This window comes from Medicago truncatula, chromosome 4 (genome assembly GCF_003473485.1).
Source record: "Medicago truncatula cultivar Jemalong A17 chromosome 4, MtrunA17r5.0-ANR, whole genome shotgun sequence".
Taxonomy (NCBI): domain Eukaryota; kingdom Viridiplantae; phylum Streptophyta; class Magnoliopsida; order Fabales; family Fabaceae; genus Medicago; species Medicago truncatula.
The window spans coordinates 48,064,716-48,084,437 of NC_053045.1; the positions used below are offsets into that span (position 1 = coordinate 48,064,716).

Sequence of the window (19,722 nt, forward strand, 5' to 3'; positions counted from 1 at the left end):
TAAGCGAAATACTTACAGAACTATCTTTTGCCACAGATATTGCCAAAAGATAGTTCTGTAAGTACCAAGTAATGGTGTTTATACCACAGATATTGTGTGATTGTGTATAGACATCCATCGTCAATCCAGTAGTATCATTTCATTAAGGATGTAATCAAGTTGGGGACCCATATAGTAGCCGTGTCATAGTATACTGTTAAGTCCGTCATTTCTATTTGAGCATGTAAATGTAACCAACCTCACTTGAGTCTTAGGACGATGAAAAATGCTCCGTGATGAGACTGACTGTGGTTAAACTAGAGACTGCTAGAATCCTTGTACCTTAGTAGTTATAATCTAATTGACATGACAGCACAGAATTTAAACATAAAAAACAAATGAGAAAATGGAATGACTTTTATGAATTTTATTAGAGAACAAAGAAATATCAGCTCCCAATGTAACTAAATTACTTTGTGTTCAGACGTTCGCAGCAGTACAAATCAACCTGGCTCGATGTTGTCTAATTTACACAGCCCAGTGCCATGCATTATGACACAGCGGATTTTGTATTAGCCGCCATAAGCTGCAATGCAACACCTATTATTATATCTACCATGTTTTTTCCATAGGCCACAATGCCATATTTGTATAAAACTGGTGTGGAGACATCTGCTAATGAACAGTTTTTCCTTCAGAAATTCAAATTAACTCATGTGTGGCTGCTGCCAATTTCCAGTTTACCACATTGCAAACAACATGTTATCAACAATGCCATTAAATTTTGGCATTTGACAAATAAGATGAACTTATACGGTTGTACTGCAGTTGGGGGCTTAGTCTGTGTAACTATATTTTTTTTCAATGGCAAAAGATAGTTCTGTAAGTACCAAAAGATAATGAGTTACACAGTTGGGGGCTCAAACTCATTATCACTCCCCGCCTTACCTCTCACACCCCAACCACCAATCTAACCTTGTAACTATGCAACTTATATGATACTTCCATAAAATTTGATGTAACTATCTACATTCCATTAGTTCCCCAATATCCTTTGATGGTTACCAGAAGTGGAATGTTTCATCTCCGACATTAAAACTTGCAATGTTTGATATTCCAGATATATTTTCCCTTATATGTTATCCCCTTTTTTGATACTTAATGGGTAAACATCATACCAATGTCGCTATTATACAGGAAAATAAAAAGAAACAACTAGAACTAGAAGAACCCAGATCGTTAAATACAATAAGAAGCATGGAGATGGACAAACCTGGAGAAGCATAACGCGCCACTCCCCACTAGGTCCAAGCTTAATAACGGACGGAACCCCACACACGCCAAACTTTATATTCAACCAGTAGTACATATCAGTATGCATTTAAATCTGTTAAAATGTATTTGTCTGCTCAAACATACTATTTCATTGCAATATAACAAAATTTTACATTGATCCCAAGTGCAAAAGTTATGATACAGTTAATGTTGGATAAATCAAGTCCTAGATAAAATTCAATAATGTAGAGTATAACTGTAACCTCTAGAAGAGCACAAAATTTCAATAAGCAATATTGCATTTAAATTCTGATTTATGGTCCTAAGAATTAAGTTGAGGTAGAGTCATTTTCCTTAGCAATAGCACTAGCAGCGGCAGCAGCTTCTTCTTCGAGACGCTTCTTTTTCCAATAATCATCAAGTGGGGGTCCAAATATTGATTTACCAGAAACAACACCAATACTGCACAGTCCATACAAAATCTTAATTGATTATATGAAATGAAAAATAAATCGGTGGAAGTATTTATATAGAGAAGGGTAAAACTTACATGACTGCACCGATGACAAGTGGGAAGGAAAGAAACTTTCTTCGCCCGAATCCCCCGAACATTTTGATCACCACTTCAATTGCTGGTGACGGTGAGGTCTCTCTCTCTGTCAAGCTAGCTAGCTGAGGTCAAACAAACCCACAACAACTGTTGGACCCCAAGCCCATAGGACTCAAATCAGTTGATCCAACCCATTCATCACAATTCCCTCAGGCCCTTACAACTTTACTCTTCTCACTTCCCAAATTTCTCTTTTTTTTCAATTGTCATTGGACGAGAGACACTTAACTGCCGTTCTTAGAGGTAAATGAGTAATTTTAGGGTGGATGGGAGAAATTTTGGAAGTCTAAAGAGTAACTTTCTTTATTTTATTTGTCCCTACTTATAAGACTATTATGACTTATGACTGACTAACAAGGTAAAAAGTGTTTCACGGATGATGTATATCAATTACAATAACAGCCAAGTATTAACTATTTCATTAAGTGGATCAGTAACATTGATTTAATGTGGACACAATATGCTTTCGTATATCATATCCCTATCCAACTTATTAATTTCTAGATTTTTCTTAATAGTTTCTTACTGTTTTTTAAGTTTTTCTCCGCCTCTAATGATTTGATTGATCTTCATTTGATTTACTCTTTATTACAAAATCTACATGTCTAAGTTAAGTTTCCACCATCTTCTATGTCATTCTATATTATGTTCCCAAGATATTTAAATTGTGTAACTTGATCCATTGACATGATCTTCAACTTTCACTCCTAAGCTAGAAATACTTTTCTTTTTGTTAAAATTGTTTTCAATATACTTTGTCTTACTTCTACTCAAATGGAAGTCATACGCTTCTTCTGATGAGTATCTCAACTTTCCATTTAACTCCTCTCTTAACGGTGTATATGAATTAAATTCATAAAATTATGATATATTGAATGATGAATAAAATGTAAAACATAATCAACATTACTAATTTTTAGAAAGAAACAAAAAAAGACTATTAATTTTTCAAGTTTCTAAAAGTTTTTAGATATATAGTACTAGACTAGATACTACTACCAATACTTGGAAAAATCGCCGGAAACCATTCCATAAAATATAGAACTGGACTGGCATGGGTAGACCATCTCCATTTGATAGTTCAAGCTAGCCAGCTCGGCACGTCTTCAGTCAACACTGGATTGATTGTTCAAGTCAAGTCAGCCAGCTCAGCACGTCTTCAGTCAACACTGGGTTGATAGTTCAAATCAAGCCAGCCAGCTCAGCACGTCTTCAGTCGACACTGGATTGATTGTTCAAGTCAAGTCAGCCAGCTCAGTACGTCTTCAGTCAACACTGGGTTGATAGTTCAAATCAAGCCAGCCAGCTCAGTACGTCTTCAGTCAACACTGGGTTGATAGTTTAAATTAAGCCAGCCAGCTCATCTCATCTTAACTTAATACCACGTGTCCAGTACGGACGATCATCACATTTCAACTCCACGCACCCAGTACGGAGGAGTTGCTTCCTAGTCCACGCGCGGCCGTACTCAAAGCACACAACCAATAGGAGGCTCTGGATCACAACTTATTGGGCCTAGAATGATCGGAGAAAGGCCCATTAAGCCAACACTTTGAGGGCTATAAAAGGGGGAAGTTCATATGTGATGGGACAGATTCCAAAGAGTGAAAAACATTGTATTATTCATTTACTTCTGAAGAGTTCTCTTGAGACTCCACCTAGGATGTTTCACTAAGCAGCTCACCTGTTGTAATTAACTTGTTTACATACGTGAACAAGAACTATAGTTTGTTTTTTAGCTAGGTGCCATGAACAAAGACATAACCTCTCCACCTTATATAGTTATATATCATTAATTAATTATAGTTGGTCCTATCAACTTGTGCAGTACGTTTGCAACATTAATTGAAAATTTGATTATTAATAAAATGCATTTTGTTTTTGATATATAAAATAAAATTGTGCACCATAAGTTTCTTTTTGTCAAGTGATCTCAACCAATAAATGAGCATCTTTTCCGTGCCAAAACTAGAGACAAAGCAAGGAATTTTCTTTTTTTTCAAACCCCTTTAAACTCGCAGCTTAGATACCCTTTCCTAGTAAACTTGTGGGTTTAGGGAGCATATAAGTTTGCTAATACAACTAAAAATGATCATTAGATAATAATTATAAGTTTACAAACTCAGTGTTCAATCAACCTTTCTAAATAAATCAGTCAAAAGAGGTAAATTATTGGTCTACGATGAGCTGCACCAAGACATGCTTTTCCAAAGATAAAAAGGTCAAGAATTCATCATGCACATGCAAAAAGCATGATGGTGTTGGAGTGGCAGCGTGGCTATGTCAAAGTGTCGCAGCAACCTTTTTTGCTTCCTTAGAATTGTGTTGTTGTGTGTACATTGAAACAAGGGATGGTCCCGAAGATGATTCCATTGTTCAACTCAATCTTATTCCTTGTGCAGAAAAGGAAGATTATAGCGCCGAAATTTTGAAGTATAATTGAACTGCTGAAGAACTTTACAACTAATCAATGTTGAAAGTTGAAACGGCATATTACATATCTAAAAATATGGTTTGTTATCTTCTCTTATCAAGTTGAAAAATTGAACTTCTCTTATAAAAGTGCACGAAAATAATGTTACTGTATTTATAATTAATTATTGTAAATTTGAAAAAGTATACATCTAAGTTTGTTAAGAGATGTTAATAGTTAGTTAAGTTAGGTATCTTTGTTTGTTATCTTCTCCTTCTTCTAATATGAACTTATATATGTATAAAATATAAATAGAGTCTATTGTATTTATTGTAATTTCCATGGATCAAACCCTTAATAATACTTGCTAATCAGTTTTCTATATTTCTTTCCCAACTATGAATTCTATCAAGAACTGTAATATGATATCATCGGCTTGATTACGATCTCATCTATACCGTTTTTCCGGTGATCTTTGATTGACCAAGGTTTATCGTGGCCTACTGGCCTATGGCATTCTCCTCCATTTATGGAAAATTTCCAAATTGGAAAAGAAATTTTTGCCACTGCCGCCACTTTAAAAACTACCACACGAAAGCTTCAACTGATATTCAAGAACCTTTGAATACTTCAGTTTCAAACATTGACCAAGAATGCTATAACGTTTTAGTTAGACATAGGGGAAGAAGATAATGATTCATAAAGAAGGGAGGAAATTCCTTTTCATCGTTGTTTGTTCTTGAATATTCTTCTACAAACAACAAATACATCTATGGACGCAAAGGACGGGTTAGACCGAATTGTATGTAACCTGAACTCGACCATAACATTAGTTCGAGCCAATTTGTAACTCGAACCCAACCTTGAGGTTCGGATCTAATAAGGACAGGACAATCAAGACAAGACTAGGTTGGTCTCAAGACAAATTATTCATTAGGGGTTAAATCCATCACACCACTTAGAATAAGGGGCTAAATCCCAGAGAATAACGGCAAAGAAACTAAACAAGAAATGGAAACTCCCAAATTAATATTAATAATTAACCATGGTTTACATAGTCCTTAGGTCATAGTTTGTAGGAAACATGTATTGATCCAACAAATAGATAGAAGGGATTTGAAGAAAACAACAATATAAGTGGAGGCGATATATTTGCTACTATATCACTTTGAACGATTTGGTTCACTTGTCAAATTTTTCATCAAGTTTTTGGCGCGATGTCAAAGAATTTGGGAATATAATTGAGCATTGTAAATCTCTCTGTAGCAATTTCTATGAAAAATTACATGTCGAGTTTGTGCGGAGACAAGCAAACGAGGTTGCTTATAATTTAGCAAAAACGATCTTGTTATCAGTTAGTTTTCAAATATTGGTAGATATATTATATTGTATTGAACATATATTGATGAATGAAATGCAATAATTTTACTTCTCTTAAAAAAGATACAAAAAAAAAAAAAAAAAAAAAAAATAGATAGTAATGAGTCATACAAGTAAGTGAGTTACATAATTTTTTCGTACTTTTTTATGTTTTTATCTCTCTAAATAAAAGAAATTAAAAGATACTAAATAGAGAGATCCTAACTCGAATTTATAAAGCTCTTCCTCTCAAAAAGAAAATAACAATGCTTACTGTCAACGGTAATAACCATGTGCATCAAATCCAGCTACATTCACGTGTGCTACTAGCTAACTGATAAAAAGCAGTTCCTAACAATAGTGCATACATTTGATATGTTTCTCTAACGCAGACACTTCATACGGTCATACCTCTCCTACACCACAAATGCAATGCTTTTAGTTAGGGGTGGGCAAAATTAACCAAAAACCAATCCGAACCGGTTAACCGAACCGATTCATACTTTAATTAACCGAACCTTTATAGTGGATAATGAACTGAACCGCTATTTTGAAGACAGTTCATTAACTGAACCGAACCGTTATCAAAACTCAATTAACCGTATATACCGAACCGAACCGAAACATACCATTCAATTAATCTTATCACACAAAAATTCATTTGACTCAGGTCCTTTGTCACTCTAAACCCTAATTTCACACTTCACCTCTTCAATCGAAGGTCCACATGCATAAATCGAAGCTCACACTCCACCTCTTTAATCTCAATGGAAGCTTAATTCCTGCGATGTTGCCTGTTCTCTGATTTCACTACGATTCCACCTCTTCTTCTTCTGCGAATCTTCGTCTGAAGATTCATAAGGTACTATTAGTTTATGGGTATGCTTGATTTTGATTTTGGTTACTATGGGTATGATTTTTTTTAGTTTTGTTTATGGGTATGATTGATTTTGGTTCCTGTGTATGATTTTGTTTGATTTCTGTTTATAGGTATGATTTTCTTTAATTTTTGTTTCTGGGTATGATTGATTTTGGTTTTTGAGTATGATTGTTTCTGTTTGGTTTCTATTGCTAGTCTAGTTTGAATTTAGCAAGTTTGGTGCCACTTTTCTATGTTGTCAAGTGCAGGTTTAATGTTTTCTTTTCAATTATATTACAGAAATTGTCACATTGTAGGCTTATGATAAGTGATGAGAGGCGTGTTTTAGGAGTAGTGTAGGTTTGCACAAATATCATTGATGGATTGGAAATGGTTTGTTTAGGCTATGTTGTAGTAAACGGTGAATAACACATAATTATAAAAGCTGTAGTAAACGTATCAACAAGGCATAACTTCATATTAGATTTGTTGTAGTGGAACATAATATAAGCTGTCATCATAATGGAATGGTTGGGATAGGTAAGACTAAGATGGCAATCATGAATTTTTACGTTCATGAATCTCTTAGTATAGATTTTGTCTATTGAATAATTAAGTTGATTATATAGGCTCATTTTGTTGAGTTATATTTTACATCCAATAAAATTTGATAAAGTTATACAAATTGTTCATTTTTTTCATCTTGTGATGTAGTTTCTGAAATTTGTAGTTTGTAGTTTGTAGTCATGCACTTTGTAGTTTCTGAAATTTTAAAATGAACTTGACCAAGAAGAATGGTAACATCTTGTGATGTAATTGACTGTTAGTAGAGTAACATCTTGATTGAATGGTAAAGTTTGGAGGAGGTTAACTTGAAACTTGGCCCTTGGTGAGTTTGAGCTGCTACTCTATGATGTGTTGTTGTGTGTGGAGCAGAGAATTATTATGCAGTAGCTTGGTTTTGATATGATTTCATGTGATAAGCCATACTTTCCTCTTGGTAGTAAATTGATACCTATTTACTGATATGTGATCTGGTTGTAAGGTAAGTGAATTTTGTAGCTTCATGCTTTACTGCAGAAGGTAGTTGATCTCAGGGGATAATCCGTAGATATGAATTTTCTGAGTATCATATAGAAATTACATAGTAGCTGGCTTTATGTGACAACAACTTTTTGAGTTTCTAGCTTTATTTGTTCAACCTTAGATGATTTATAATTCCTGCAAATTTAACTCTGAGCTGATTGTATAACTTGTATGTATTATGTATAACAATCTGAAACTTGTAGTTTTGGTAAATGAGTTAATCAGCCTATGCTTGTCACACAAAGTACAAAACCTTCTTTGTGAATTTTTCTAGCTTGGCGTATTTTCTACATTTTGTTACTGCTACTACTGCACTATTGTTGCAATTCTTCATTATTTCTGTCACATTCTTATCTGTTGTCCATTTTCTTGTTACACAGATGTCAGATAATATCTTAGACTTCACAGTGCCACAAGATACAAACCTCAATGCGTCGAATGAACTATCAAATGAACTTGAATCTAATGCTGAACATGATGTTCAATCTACTGGTAAGTGGTAACACTAGTAACAAGCGGTCTAGTGTGTGGGAACATTTCAAAGAGGTACCTTGCATAGGGGAAAATGGAAAGAAAAAGGCTAAATGCAATTATTGCCCTCAGCTCATTGTGATTAGCGGGACAAGTGGTATGTGGAATCATCTAGGAAGATGCGCTAAGTATAACTCTAGTGACACCCAAGGGGCCCAATCAAGGAAAAGGAGAAAAATCGTTAAAAAGGGTCAAGTTGTTTCTTCTCCAAGCTATTCCAAATTTGATCAAGAGGCATGCCGAGCGCAATTAGTGAGAACTTTTGTGTGTGCCGAGCTCCCATTCCGATTTGTGGAAAATGAAGAATTATTGTGCATCTTTATACTTCAAACTGAAGTTGATTTTATTGTTACTTAAGGATTAAGCTCTTATGATTTATGTGCTCTTATGTTGATGTCAACTGTACAAAAGATATACTTCTATTGAATTTTTTGAAATTTAACAAAAGATGTGCTCTTGTGATTTATGTGCTCTTATGTTGATTTTTTTGACTTGGATCGGATCGGATCATTTTTTTCAAATCCGAAACAATCTAAACCGAACCGCGAAAGTAAATATTAATACATATATTTTTTACCGTGTTTAATCTTATACATTACATTAATTTAATCTATATTATTATTACTTCATATCTTTCAAAAATTAATCGATAATTTCATACTGTAATTTTTATTTCTTAATAATATTAATAAAAAAAATTATATTCTTAAAAAAAAAAAGTAAATAAAAAAATATTTTGCATTTTGGATAAAAAAAAAAAAAACACAATTAAATTCACAAAAGAAAAAAAAATACATTTGGTTCAAAATATTGGTTTTGGTTCGGTTCGGTTCATATGTAAGAAAACGGTTAACCGAACCATAACTTTGGTTCAGTTCGGTTAGTTGCATACCTGAAACGGTTCGGTTCGATTTTCGGAACCATTTTAAAATTTCAGTTCGGTTCGGTTCGGTTTTTTAGGTTAACCGAACCATGCCCACCCCTGCTTTTAGTGGCTTTTGTCCGTTCTTTTCCATAAGGTAAGGGGAATGTGATGGCTTTGCACCCCCAACGCATTTTTGGAGGAGCCGGCACCACCCCAGCCAAATATGTATAGCCGACTAAAACCTTTATTATTCCCATCTTATTTTAGATGTTTCATTTGAGTTTTGCATACTTCTTAATATAATTAGGCTCAATACATTATTTGGTCTCTTAACTTATTTTTAGTTTTCATTTTAGTCCCCTAACTATAAAGTGTCTCAATTTGCTCTCATAACTCTTCATCCGTTTACTAATGTGGTCCTTTCTATTAGGGGGGGTGTATTCAATTGAGATTTCAAAAGATTTTAAAAGACTTTTTTGTTTTAAAAAAGTCTTTAGGTATTCAATCAAGACTTTTAAGGAATCTAAAACATTCTTGTGGTATTCAATTAGGATTTTCATGATTTTTTAATAAGTCCAATAAAATTCAGAGGTATTCAATTGAGATTTTGCACAACTTAAAAATTGTCTATTGGTATTCAAAATTGTAAGAATTTTAATGGATTGTTGTGAGACTTTTTAGTGTAAAATGTACCTACTAACAATCTCACACTTAACCTTGAGACTTTTTTGTCTCCCACACATAGCCTTGAGATTTCTTGAGACTTTTTACTCCTTCTCCCACTTCAGTTTTTTGTTTCTCTCAGTGTTATTATTTCATTTATGTTTTCTTTTTCCAGGTTTTAATTTTTTTTATTCTCGTCATTTTTATTTTCTTCACGAATTGGTTGTTGTTGATCACATTATTTACTTCATGTTTTCTTTTTCGTGCTCTTACATGTTTATTTTATTATTATCAATAAGTTTTTTTTTTCAAGGAGTAAGTTTGATTTTATTAAGTAATTATTATTATAATATATTATTATTAGTAGTCAATCCCATAAAAATTGTATCGATTTTATTTTTTATCATGCAAACCTTTTTTTTTTTTTTTTGGTCTAGCAAACCTTTGATTTTTTATTTAGTCAACTCTTGTAATTTTGAATTTTTGCTAAAATTTGATAGTTATTTCAAATCTTATGAATTCTCATAAAATACTTTCAAATCTTTAAAAGTCTATGAGCTAAAATCCCTCAAAATCTTAAAAGTCATTTAAAATCCTTTGAAAGTTAATACATTCCTCCACAATCTTTTAAAATCTTCAAGACTCTTAATTTTTAACCTTAAATGTTTAAGGTGAACCAACTTTATAGATAGTCTACTATGGACTTTATTAAAATTTGTAATTTTAACCGTTTGATTTTTTTCTTTTTAAATGAAGATTGTTGGATTATAGAGAGATCTATTGTAGCTTATAATAAACCACAACCACTTAATTTTTGTCTTCATCTTCTTCCCCTACCAATCTTTCATATGCATCTTAAACAAAACTTCAGAAATTACAAAATTTCATAGCTTTTTTCCAGCAACTCCAACACAGCAAATTCCAGAAAATTACAAACACACACCAAACCTAATCAAAACAAAACAACAAAACCAACACAATAAGTGATGAATAAAATGAAAGAAATATAAGTAATGGATTTGAAGAGAAATTCAAGGAGAGGGAGTTAAAAGCTTGGATTACAACAGAGCCTAAAAAAACAGGCGTGACAGATAAAAAAAGAGGCGCAGGTCGCCACCCAAAACATAACTCAAATGCAAACAGCTGATGCCCATGGGAAGCAGAAAAGAAAAAACAAATTGACGGCCAAAAACAAAGGCTACAGCCGCACCTTCCCAGGCCAAAAACACACTGTGAATACAACCAATAAAAGCTTTCCCCAAATACCAAATTTCCAGAACTTGAGCAACAACAACACAACACATCAGCAACAACACAACACAATAAATTCGGTTCAAATCTGCTCCCCAACAACAACAAAATGGGTTAATGTTCATCAAAAAATGAGTTTAAATTGGAATTTGGAAGAGTTTAAATTAGATCCATAAATGGGTTTAGATTGGAATTTGAAAGGATTGATGCTGATGATGAAGGATTGGAATTCGAAAATGAGTTTATTTATGAAAGATTGGAAAAAGAAAACATGAACAAAGAGGGAGGAGAATGAACAAGAGAAGAGGAAGAAAGAAGAGGAAGAAGGGAACACGCAGAAGAGGAAGAGGAAGAAGGGAAATGAATTTTTTATTTTTATTTTTATTTAATGAGTAAATAGTCAATTACCCTGAAATTGTAAGTTTCATCAATTACCCCCCTAAAATTAACGAAATGTCAATTACCCCCATGAAATTGCACAACGTTAATCAATTTACCCCATCCGTCAAATTTTTCTGTTAGTAAACATGACGTTTTGCAAATACCCCCTGAAGTTTTACACTTATGTGCAAAATGTCCCCCGAACTTGAAAATTTATATATTATTTTCTTATCCTTAACTCAAAGATATTAAAGACAAACAATTAACTGTTAACTTTAATACTTTACATGGCTCTTTCATTTTTAAAGGGGTATGTTATTTTATTTTGATTATGTTATGCCATTTGGTTGTTCAATTCTCCATAAATTATGACTTATTTAAATAGAGACACGCCAATTCACAACAAAGTAAGCTATAGACACTCATTCCTCATAAATAATTAATTCTAACAGTTTCTTAAGATAAGTTTGAATAAAATTATTCTATCTTAAAAATTGAACTAAACATGCATTTTGTTAAAGTAATATGAAGTTATTAATTATGTGTTATTTTTAGAGGATATATTCTTATTTTAAGCTTAAATATTAAAGTTAACTGTTAATTGTTTGTCTTTAATATCTTTTGAATCAAGATAAGAAAAAAAACATATTAAGTTTCGGGGGCATTTTGCACATAAGTGAAAAACTTCAGGGGGGTATTTGCAAAATTTCATGTTCACTGACAGAAGAATTTGACGGAGGGGGTAAATTGATTAACGTTGTGCAATTTCAGGGGGGTAATTGACGTTTTGTTAATTTCAAGGGGGTAATTGACGAAACTTACAATTTCAGGGGGGGTAATTTACTATTTACTCTTTATTTAATTTTTAGGAAATTCAATAGAAATAATCATATGTTGTGCGTCCATTGTATATTTGTGCGCTTGCTAAATCCAGCCCTTGATCACTAAACTTAAATGACATGTGGACAAGGGGTCAAAAAAAACTAACGGAGATGACCACATTAGTAATCGGAAGAAGACTTATGGGACCAAATTGAGACACTTTATAGTTAAAGGACCAAAATAAAAACCAAAAATACGTTAAGGGACCAAATGATGTATTATGCGATATAATTATTAGACGTTGATTATAATGATAAAAGAAGTTTTATGTAAGAAAAACGATGTATATAGTCTCTAATATATAGAATAAATATATCTATTGAATGAATCTAAAAAGTAATTTTTCTCTTATTATAGATATGGAAGTGGTACTTAGTAGAGTAGTTACATAAGTTGAAATATAATATATAATAAACTAATTTACATCAGGGATCTTTTAAGTTTGAGGTTTGTGATAGATTTGTCATTTAAGTTATTTTGGTCACACATAAGTCCTTGAAGTTTGAGGTTTGTAATAGATTGATCCTTAGGTTATTTTGGTCACACATGAGTCCTTTAAGGTTGTAAATGTTTTCAGTTTATTCCTTATGTTAACCAAACATTACAAAAACGATGATGTGACAGAAGGACTAAATCGAAAATGTTTACAAATTTAAAGGACTTATATGTGAGAAAAATAACTTAAAGGGTCAATTTGTTACAAACCTCAAACTTAAAGAACTTATGTGTGACCAAAACGACTTAAATGACCAATTTATTATAAACCTCAAACTTAAAGGACTATCGGTGTAATTTAACCTAAATAATAATACACGGGTAGAAAAAAATTTAGGTTTAAATGTGTCATTGGTCCCTGCACTTTCATCAGATTTTGGCATTGGTCCCTGCACTTTTTTTGTTTGGCATTGGTCCCTGCACTTTGTAAAAATATTGGTATTGGTCTCTTTGTTAACTTTCTGTTAAAAAAAACACAAAACCAACAGAGTGCCACGTGGCCCAATCATTTCACGCCACGTGGCACCTATATCAATATTTTTACAAAGTGCAGGGACCAATACCAATATTTTTACAAAGTGCAGAGACCAATTCCAAACAAAAAAAGTGCAGGGACCAATGCCAAAATCTGATGAAAGTGCAAGGTCTAAAGACATATTTAAACCAAAAATTTATGATGTGATAGAGGAAGTAAGTATATTTTTCATATACATCTGAGAACATTTTTTGCATATAGCAAAATTTTTTTTAAGAAATTGCATATAGCAAATGTTAGTATGTTAATTATTATGTTAATTTTTCTTCACTATCAAGACTTGAACCCTACACGTCCAACTCCTTAACCCTTACTTCAACTAGTTGTAAGGCAATTATAGATAATTTATAAGTAAGTTGCAAGACAATTATAAGACCAATTTTTTTAAAGTAATTGAGATATATTTAAAGTGTTGGTAGCACACAGGCTTGTGATCGAACTTTCGACCAAATATTTAAGGAAGTATGCAAGAAATCGTCATTTTTTTTAATAACAAATGTTAGTATTAATTATTAAATTATAATATTTACTCATTCGTTCATATTTAAATCCTCAACCTCGAATTCCTTATCTCAGTTGAAACTAGTTGAGTCCAACCCCTCCGCAAGCAACCAACACTTGTACCATACTTAATTATTTTATATTTTGTTAACGAAAAGTTAATAAGTGAGTGGATCATTAAGAGAGATAAAAGTATTTTTGAAATTTGATTATTGATAACAATTACTTTCAAATTGTAATAAAACTACTTTAAAGAATGTCTATGTCCATAGAAAGAGAAGTATTTCTTTTCTTTTTTTTTTGGTCAAAGAAGAAGTATTTCTTTAATATAAATACTACATACTTATACACGAAATAGCATGTCATAGTTAGTGATGAAAACAATGATTTGCTCTCTATTTGTTCACTGAAAGTGAAGAACTAATTGCTTCGACCTTTCGTGCGCAACAAGGGGTAGATAAAATAGAGGTAGATCTGAAGTGAGAGGAATGTAGCTAAGCTACCAAAAGTAAAGATAGGATGAGGAAAGAAAACATTAACCTTTTTAAGTGTTTTTTATTAATTTATCAACCAGGTGGTGTGTACCATACATGAAAAATGAATAAATTAGCAAGTGAAGATTGATTCGGTCGATAAGGATTGACTCATACTATGTAATAGTGTGAGTTTAACTTATTGTCGATGTAAAACCTCTTTAATAAATGATTTAAAAATATTTCTATCATCACTCGAGATAATATCATGACGATTTCAGTCGCTTTAAATACCACAATTCTTTGAGAATATCATAACCCTTGTGAATTTCACATCCAATCCAATATATCTAAACTTTTCGTTGCCAAATGAAAGAAAAGGAACTAAATTTTGGAACCATATATGTTTGCATAAATGCTAACTCATTCTAAAGGAGAGTTCAAAAATGAAACTAAAAATAAAAAGGCAGTGTAAACAACTTTGTGGTTTTCTTCTTTCCTTAGCTTTATATTTCTTGAACAATCCTTTCCTTAGCTTTTAACGCAACCTTTATTATTCTTTCTCAATTTTCTTCCCCAAGACCCCAACTCCTATGACTATTCTAGTAACCTATAGATTCTCTAGCTACAACTATAAAGACTTTATTATTTTCACGATTATTGTATGCCTCAAATGCTTACCGTTAATGTCCAGTAAGCACCTATACTTACGTGTGTGCGTGATCACTGCCCACATGCGCATCTTAAAGATATGAGAAGAGTCTAGTTTTTTCTTTCTTTGACCGCAAGAATTTAGAAGAGTCTAGTTGGTAACACTAGTTTGCTACTTACGTGTTGCACTTAGGTGACATTGAAAATTGGTGGTATTTATGACATTGTGTATATTTCATTCGTAATCAATTATTTTCTCTCATCAAAATTAATTTATTTTAATTTTTCATAGAATGTTATCTCTTATCAAAATACATTAATGTCATTAATATTATCAAAATTTAATGTTAGCCAAGTATTTTCCATTACTATGAAGCCAAATACTTTAAATTGATGATGCCCTTGTAACTTATATATATCATGTATCAATACATGTCTAATACTTCCTAATATGTATTAGGAGTATCTTGTGATTAAATTTTATTTAAATAAAATAATTGTCTGATACATTTCAGATACTTCATAAATATACAAAGGATACAACGGTGTGAACCGATATATGTGGGATAAACAATCTTTTTAATTTTTTTCTTTAAAAAAAATTATTATAATGTATACATTAGATAATGATGTTCTTTTGAGATGTAGTATAGTAGTAATGATGCTCACCTTTCAGGATATATATGTAATTGATTAAATAATAATGATCTTTTTTTTTTTTGGATGTATGCAGTTGATTAATTGTCGTTTTCCTTTTATCAATATTTTTTTTATGTATAAATTATCCATTTAGATATTTAATTTTAATTTTTTTATTAAAATATATTGGCTGTATTTTTTTTAACAATAAAAAATAAAAAAAAATAATATATATATATATATATATATATATATATATATATATATATATATATAAACAAGTATCAATAGCACAAGACTTGCCAATGAAACTCCTAAAGACACAGGGTCAATCAGTTTAACAAAAAATAACAATCATTAGTCGATGCCCAAACATTGAAAAGGGTTCGACCACCACCTATTTGTGTCAAACATAAATGTGACTTTTTTGGCTTTCAGCCAACCTAGAGACAAGTATTTTACTTTATCCAGAAGCCTGAGAATAGGAGTAATAGCATTATTAAACAACCTATTGTTACGTTCAGTCCATAAAACCCGGGCACAAAGAAGTCAGATGAGTTTAAGGAAAGACCTCCTTGCTTTACACTAACATTATTAATGATATTTTTTCTATCATTCTCTTTATCCTTTATTAATGACATGAAAAAGAGGTCCCCGTGAGCATAGTTCAGTTGGCAGGAACAATGCATTATTATATACAGGGGTCGGGGTTCGAACCCCGGACACCTCACTTATTCACTTTAAAAGTGAATTTCTATCCATTAGACTACCTGACCAAAAAAAAAATTACATGAAAAAGAGAGATAAAAGAAATAAAAAGAGAGAGTATTAAATGATAAAAGTATGATAGAAAAAAATATCACTAATGATGTATTGGTAAGCAAATTGACTTATAATAAAACTAAATATTTTTCTTAAAATGACCTATAATAAAAAATGAAAAGCTATGTACATATTTTGAAAGATGTACATACGGAGGGAGAAATATTTTTGTAAAATTACAAAAGTTTAGTTTGAAGGTTATTTTTCAAGTTTTAGAATACAGATTCATTTATCAAAATTTCCGCTCTTTATATTTTAATGGTCAAGATGTTCTATATTATTTCGTAACATTTTTCTCTACCGGAAAGGGTCCTAATGTCAACTTCAATACATATTATATAGGTCCTCGTGAGTTTAACTCATTTAATAGCGACAATGCATGAAATATATAAAGTTTGGAGTTCAAACCCTGACAAAAAAAAATACATGCTATATAGAATCCACATCTATATGTTATATTGAACTATGTTTATCAATATATTTTCAACAGACACTCACAAATTTGTTAAAATTCAGATAAATCTCTAAAATTATGCATCATTTAGTGAAACTAATTTGAATTTCAAATTTTCAATTGATTAAAACGTGTTTTGAGAAGAATGGACCAGACAATATACTAATAGCACCATTGTTTTTATTTTTTGGGTACAAATAGCATCATTGATTTTAACTTTGTGACTAAACTTACTAATCAATCTTTAGAGGGACCCATTAATAGTCCCAATTTTTAAAAAGAGATGGTGACGTATTGACCCCACATGCCACAAGCCACCATAGTGCCAAATGACTCAAAAGCCATGCACTGTAAACACATTTCTGACAAAAATACCCTTGTTAACTCACAATAATTACACATTCTCACCAAAAAAATCCTTCATAAATAAGGGTACTCTCCACTACATTTCTTCCCTTTCTCCCTCCTCCCTTTCACCACTCTCTAATTACACAAAACTCTGCCACCATGCTCTCCACCCTCCCTCCCTCAGACCCTCTTCTCGACAACCCATTCTCCGCCTTCCACGGTGGTTTCCCGCAGTGGGATTTTCACGACCTATTTTCAGATGATATCAAACCCACAAGCCCTAAAACTATCACTTCAAGTTCCGGTTCAGATGAACCAAACCAACCCCATGACAAACGTAAACCGGACTCAGACGAACCGAACCACGGGGTGGTCGATGAGCGTAAGCGCCGACGCATGATATCGAACCGGGAATCAGCCCGAAGGTCACGGATGCGTAAGCAAAGACATGTTGAGAATCTAAGGAACCAGTTGAACAAGTGTAGAATGGAAAACCGGGAGATGAAAAACCGGTTACAATTCATTTTGTTTCACTTGAACCGGATACGAACCGAAAATGAATGGCTCCGGTCTGAGCGAACCGTGCTGAACCAAAGAATCAACAACTTTACTCAAATTTTGGTTTGCCAACAATTTCAACCTTTCTCCACTGCATGGACATGTAACACTACTATGGTGGAATAAATCACCTTGATTAATCAAGTGAATTAAGGATTAATCAAGTAAATTAATTATAATATAATCTTGGTTAAAATTCTAAGACAAAGTAGTAATTTGTCTGTGTAAATTATTAAAATTAGATAAAAATGCTAAAGAGTCTGGGGATTTTCCGTGGTATTTTTTGGGGATCCAAAAGCTAGAATAGGTTTTGGAAAATATTGTAAATTTTTTCAAAACCACAAGGGTAATATATACTTTCGATTATAATCAATATATGTATGTATATATTATCCTATTTTTGTTTAATCTATATATGGGTTGCTTTCCTTGTGTATTTGGTTGATTATCAAAATTGTTTCCCTTACATATTTAGTTTTGAAATGTATTTTTCAACACAGAATCTCGCCACAGACACGACATATTTATACGATTTTTTAGTTGTATTTTTTCTCTTTTCTTGGTTGCTTGATATATCATCACGTTAATAGTAAATGGTGTCGAGATATAATGTAAAAAATTGTGTATTCAAATAACACATATGAATTTAGATATATAATTATCCATGACTCATGACTAATACTGCAAGATCTGAACTCAAAGCAAATATCATATGTGAATCAAACTGCCTAATGATTTGATCCAATAACAATATGTAGTTAGGAAATCATGGATGAAAAAAAAAATGTAATTAGGCAATCATATGTTGTTGGCCGGGGAAATAGGAATGAAAGAAGAAACAATGATAACACTGGTGACAAAATATATGCAATTGCCAATAAAAAGAATTCTTGCATATAAAGAAAGGTAAAAAGTGGGCAGAGGAAAAGAGAGAAATTGAAAAAGAAAATGTGGTGGAATATTTGATGAAATGTAATAAGGGAGAGAAAAATATTAAAATAAAACCACATTGTTGCCATCTAAGTGGTGTGATGGTGCAAAATCCAAAGATCCAAATTTATTGACTTTAAGGTAGAAAATTGAGATTGGATTGTTAATTTTTATCATACCTTTCATTAAGATAAGGAATGTGCGGATTGACTTATTAAGTTTGGTGTTTTTTTTTTAATCATCTAAAGTCTTGAATTTTCTGGCCTCCTCAACTGTATCATTCCCTTTTGGATGATATTTTTGAAGTTGCTCGTTTGAGATTGTAGTTTTGGTTTTGCTTTGTCATTTCTTCTTAATAAAAAAAAACAGAAAATGCATGTAATTAATTTTGTTTAATTTTATTTTGAGAGAAATAGAAAGCGAGAGGGATAAATAAATAAATAATAGACGAGAAAGAGTCACGAGCCTTTTTGTCTCATAGTTATTGCATAATCTATATATTTAACCTATAATATCGACTAAATAAATCAATTATTTTTTCTTTAGTACAATATACATCAATTATTTAATAATTTTTTTTTTAAAAAAAAAACATGTTATATTTAAGACAGAAGAATATATAATCAACTCTACCCCTTTGTATCTTGTATAAGTCACTCAATGTCATTTTCGATGAGCATGAGAAGAGTTGTTTGTTGGTTAATGATTATGCACTTATTTTGCTATTGATTGTAAGATTTAATGAAAATAAAATCAAGTACTTATAGTATTTCTTATGAATGAGAATTGTATCGTGTGTGTATATATAAATTGGTGTAAAGTATTCATTGGTTTTTTTTTAAGAGGGTAAAATGCCACATCAAAAGGCCTTCCTAGCATAAAATGAATTTAGGAAGAAACACCAAAGTCTGTACAAATTACAAAAATTATAAGGCACTTGCCTGAACCAAGATAACTAAACTATAAAGCATATGAACTTAGCGTATGTCTAGAATAGTGAACGTATTAAGCCACCAACTATGATAGTTAAAGGGAAGATTAGCAAATTTCACCTTCAACCACCTGTAAGTTACCGACTTAATCTTGTCCACCATCTATACAATATTCTACTTAATCTTTTGCATTAAATATTCTACTGTTTCTTTCTTTCCATATATCCAAC

General features: G+C 32.0%; 1 protein-coding gene across 1 annotated transcript; it reads left to right on the top strand.

Moving 5' to 3' along the window:
* The first annotated feature begins 17,178 nt into the window (after window positions 1-17,178).
* Window positions 17,179-18,066, top strand: LOC11407274 (basic leucine zipper 4). The gene has a single exon (XM_003608509.4). The coding sequence runs from the start codon at window positions 17,232-17,234 to the stop codon at window positions 17,754-17,756; it is 525 nt and encodes a 174-aa protein (XP_003608557.1). The 5' UTR covers window positions 17,179-17,231; the 3' UTR covers window positions 17,757-18,066.
* Window positions 18,067-19,722: the final 1,656 nt, after the last annotated feature.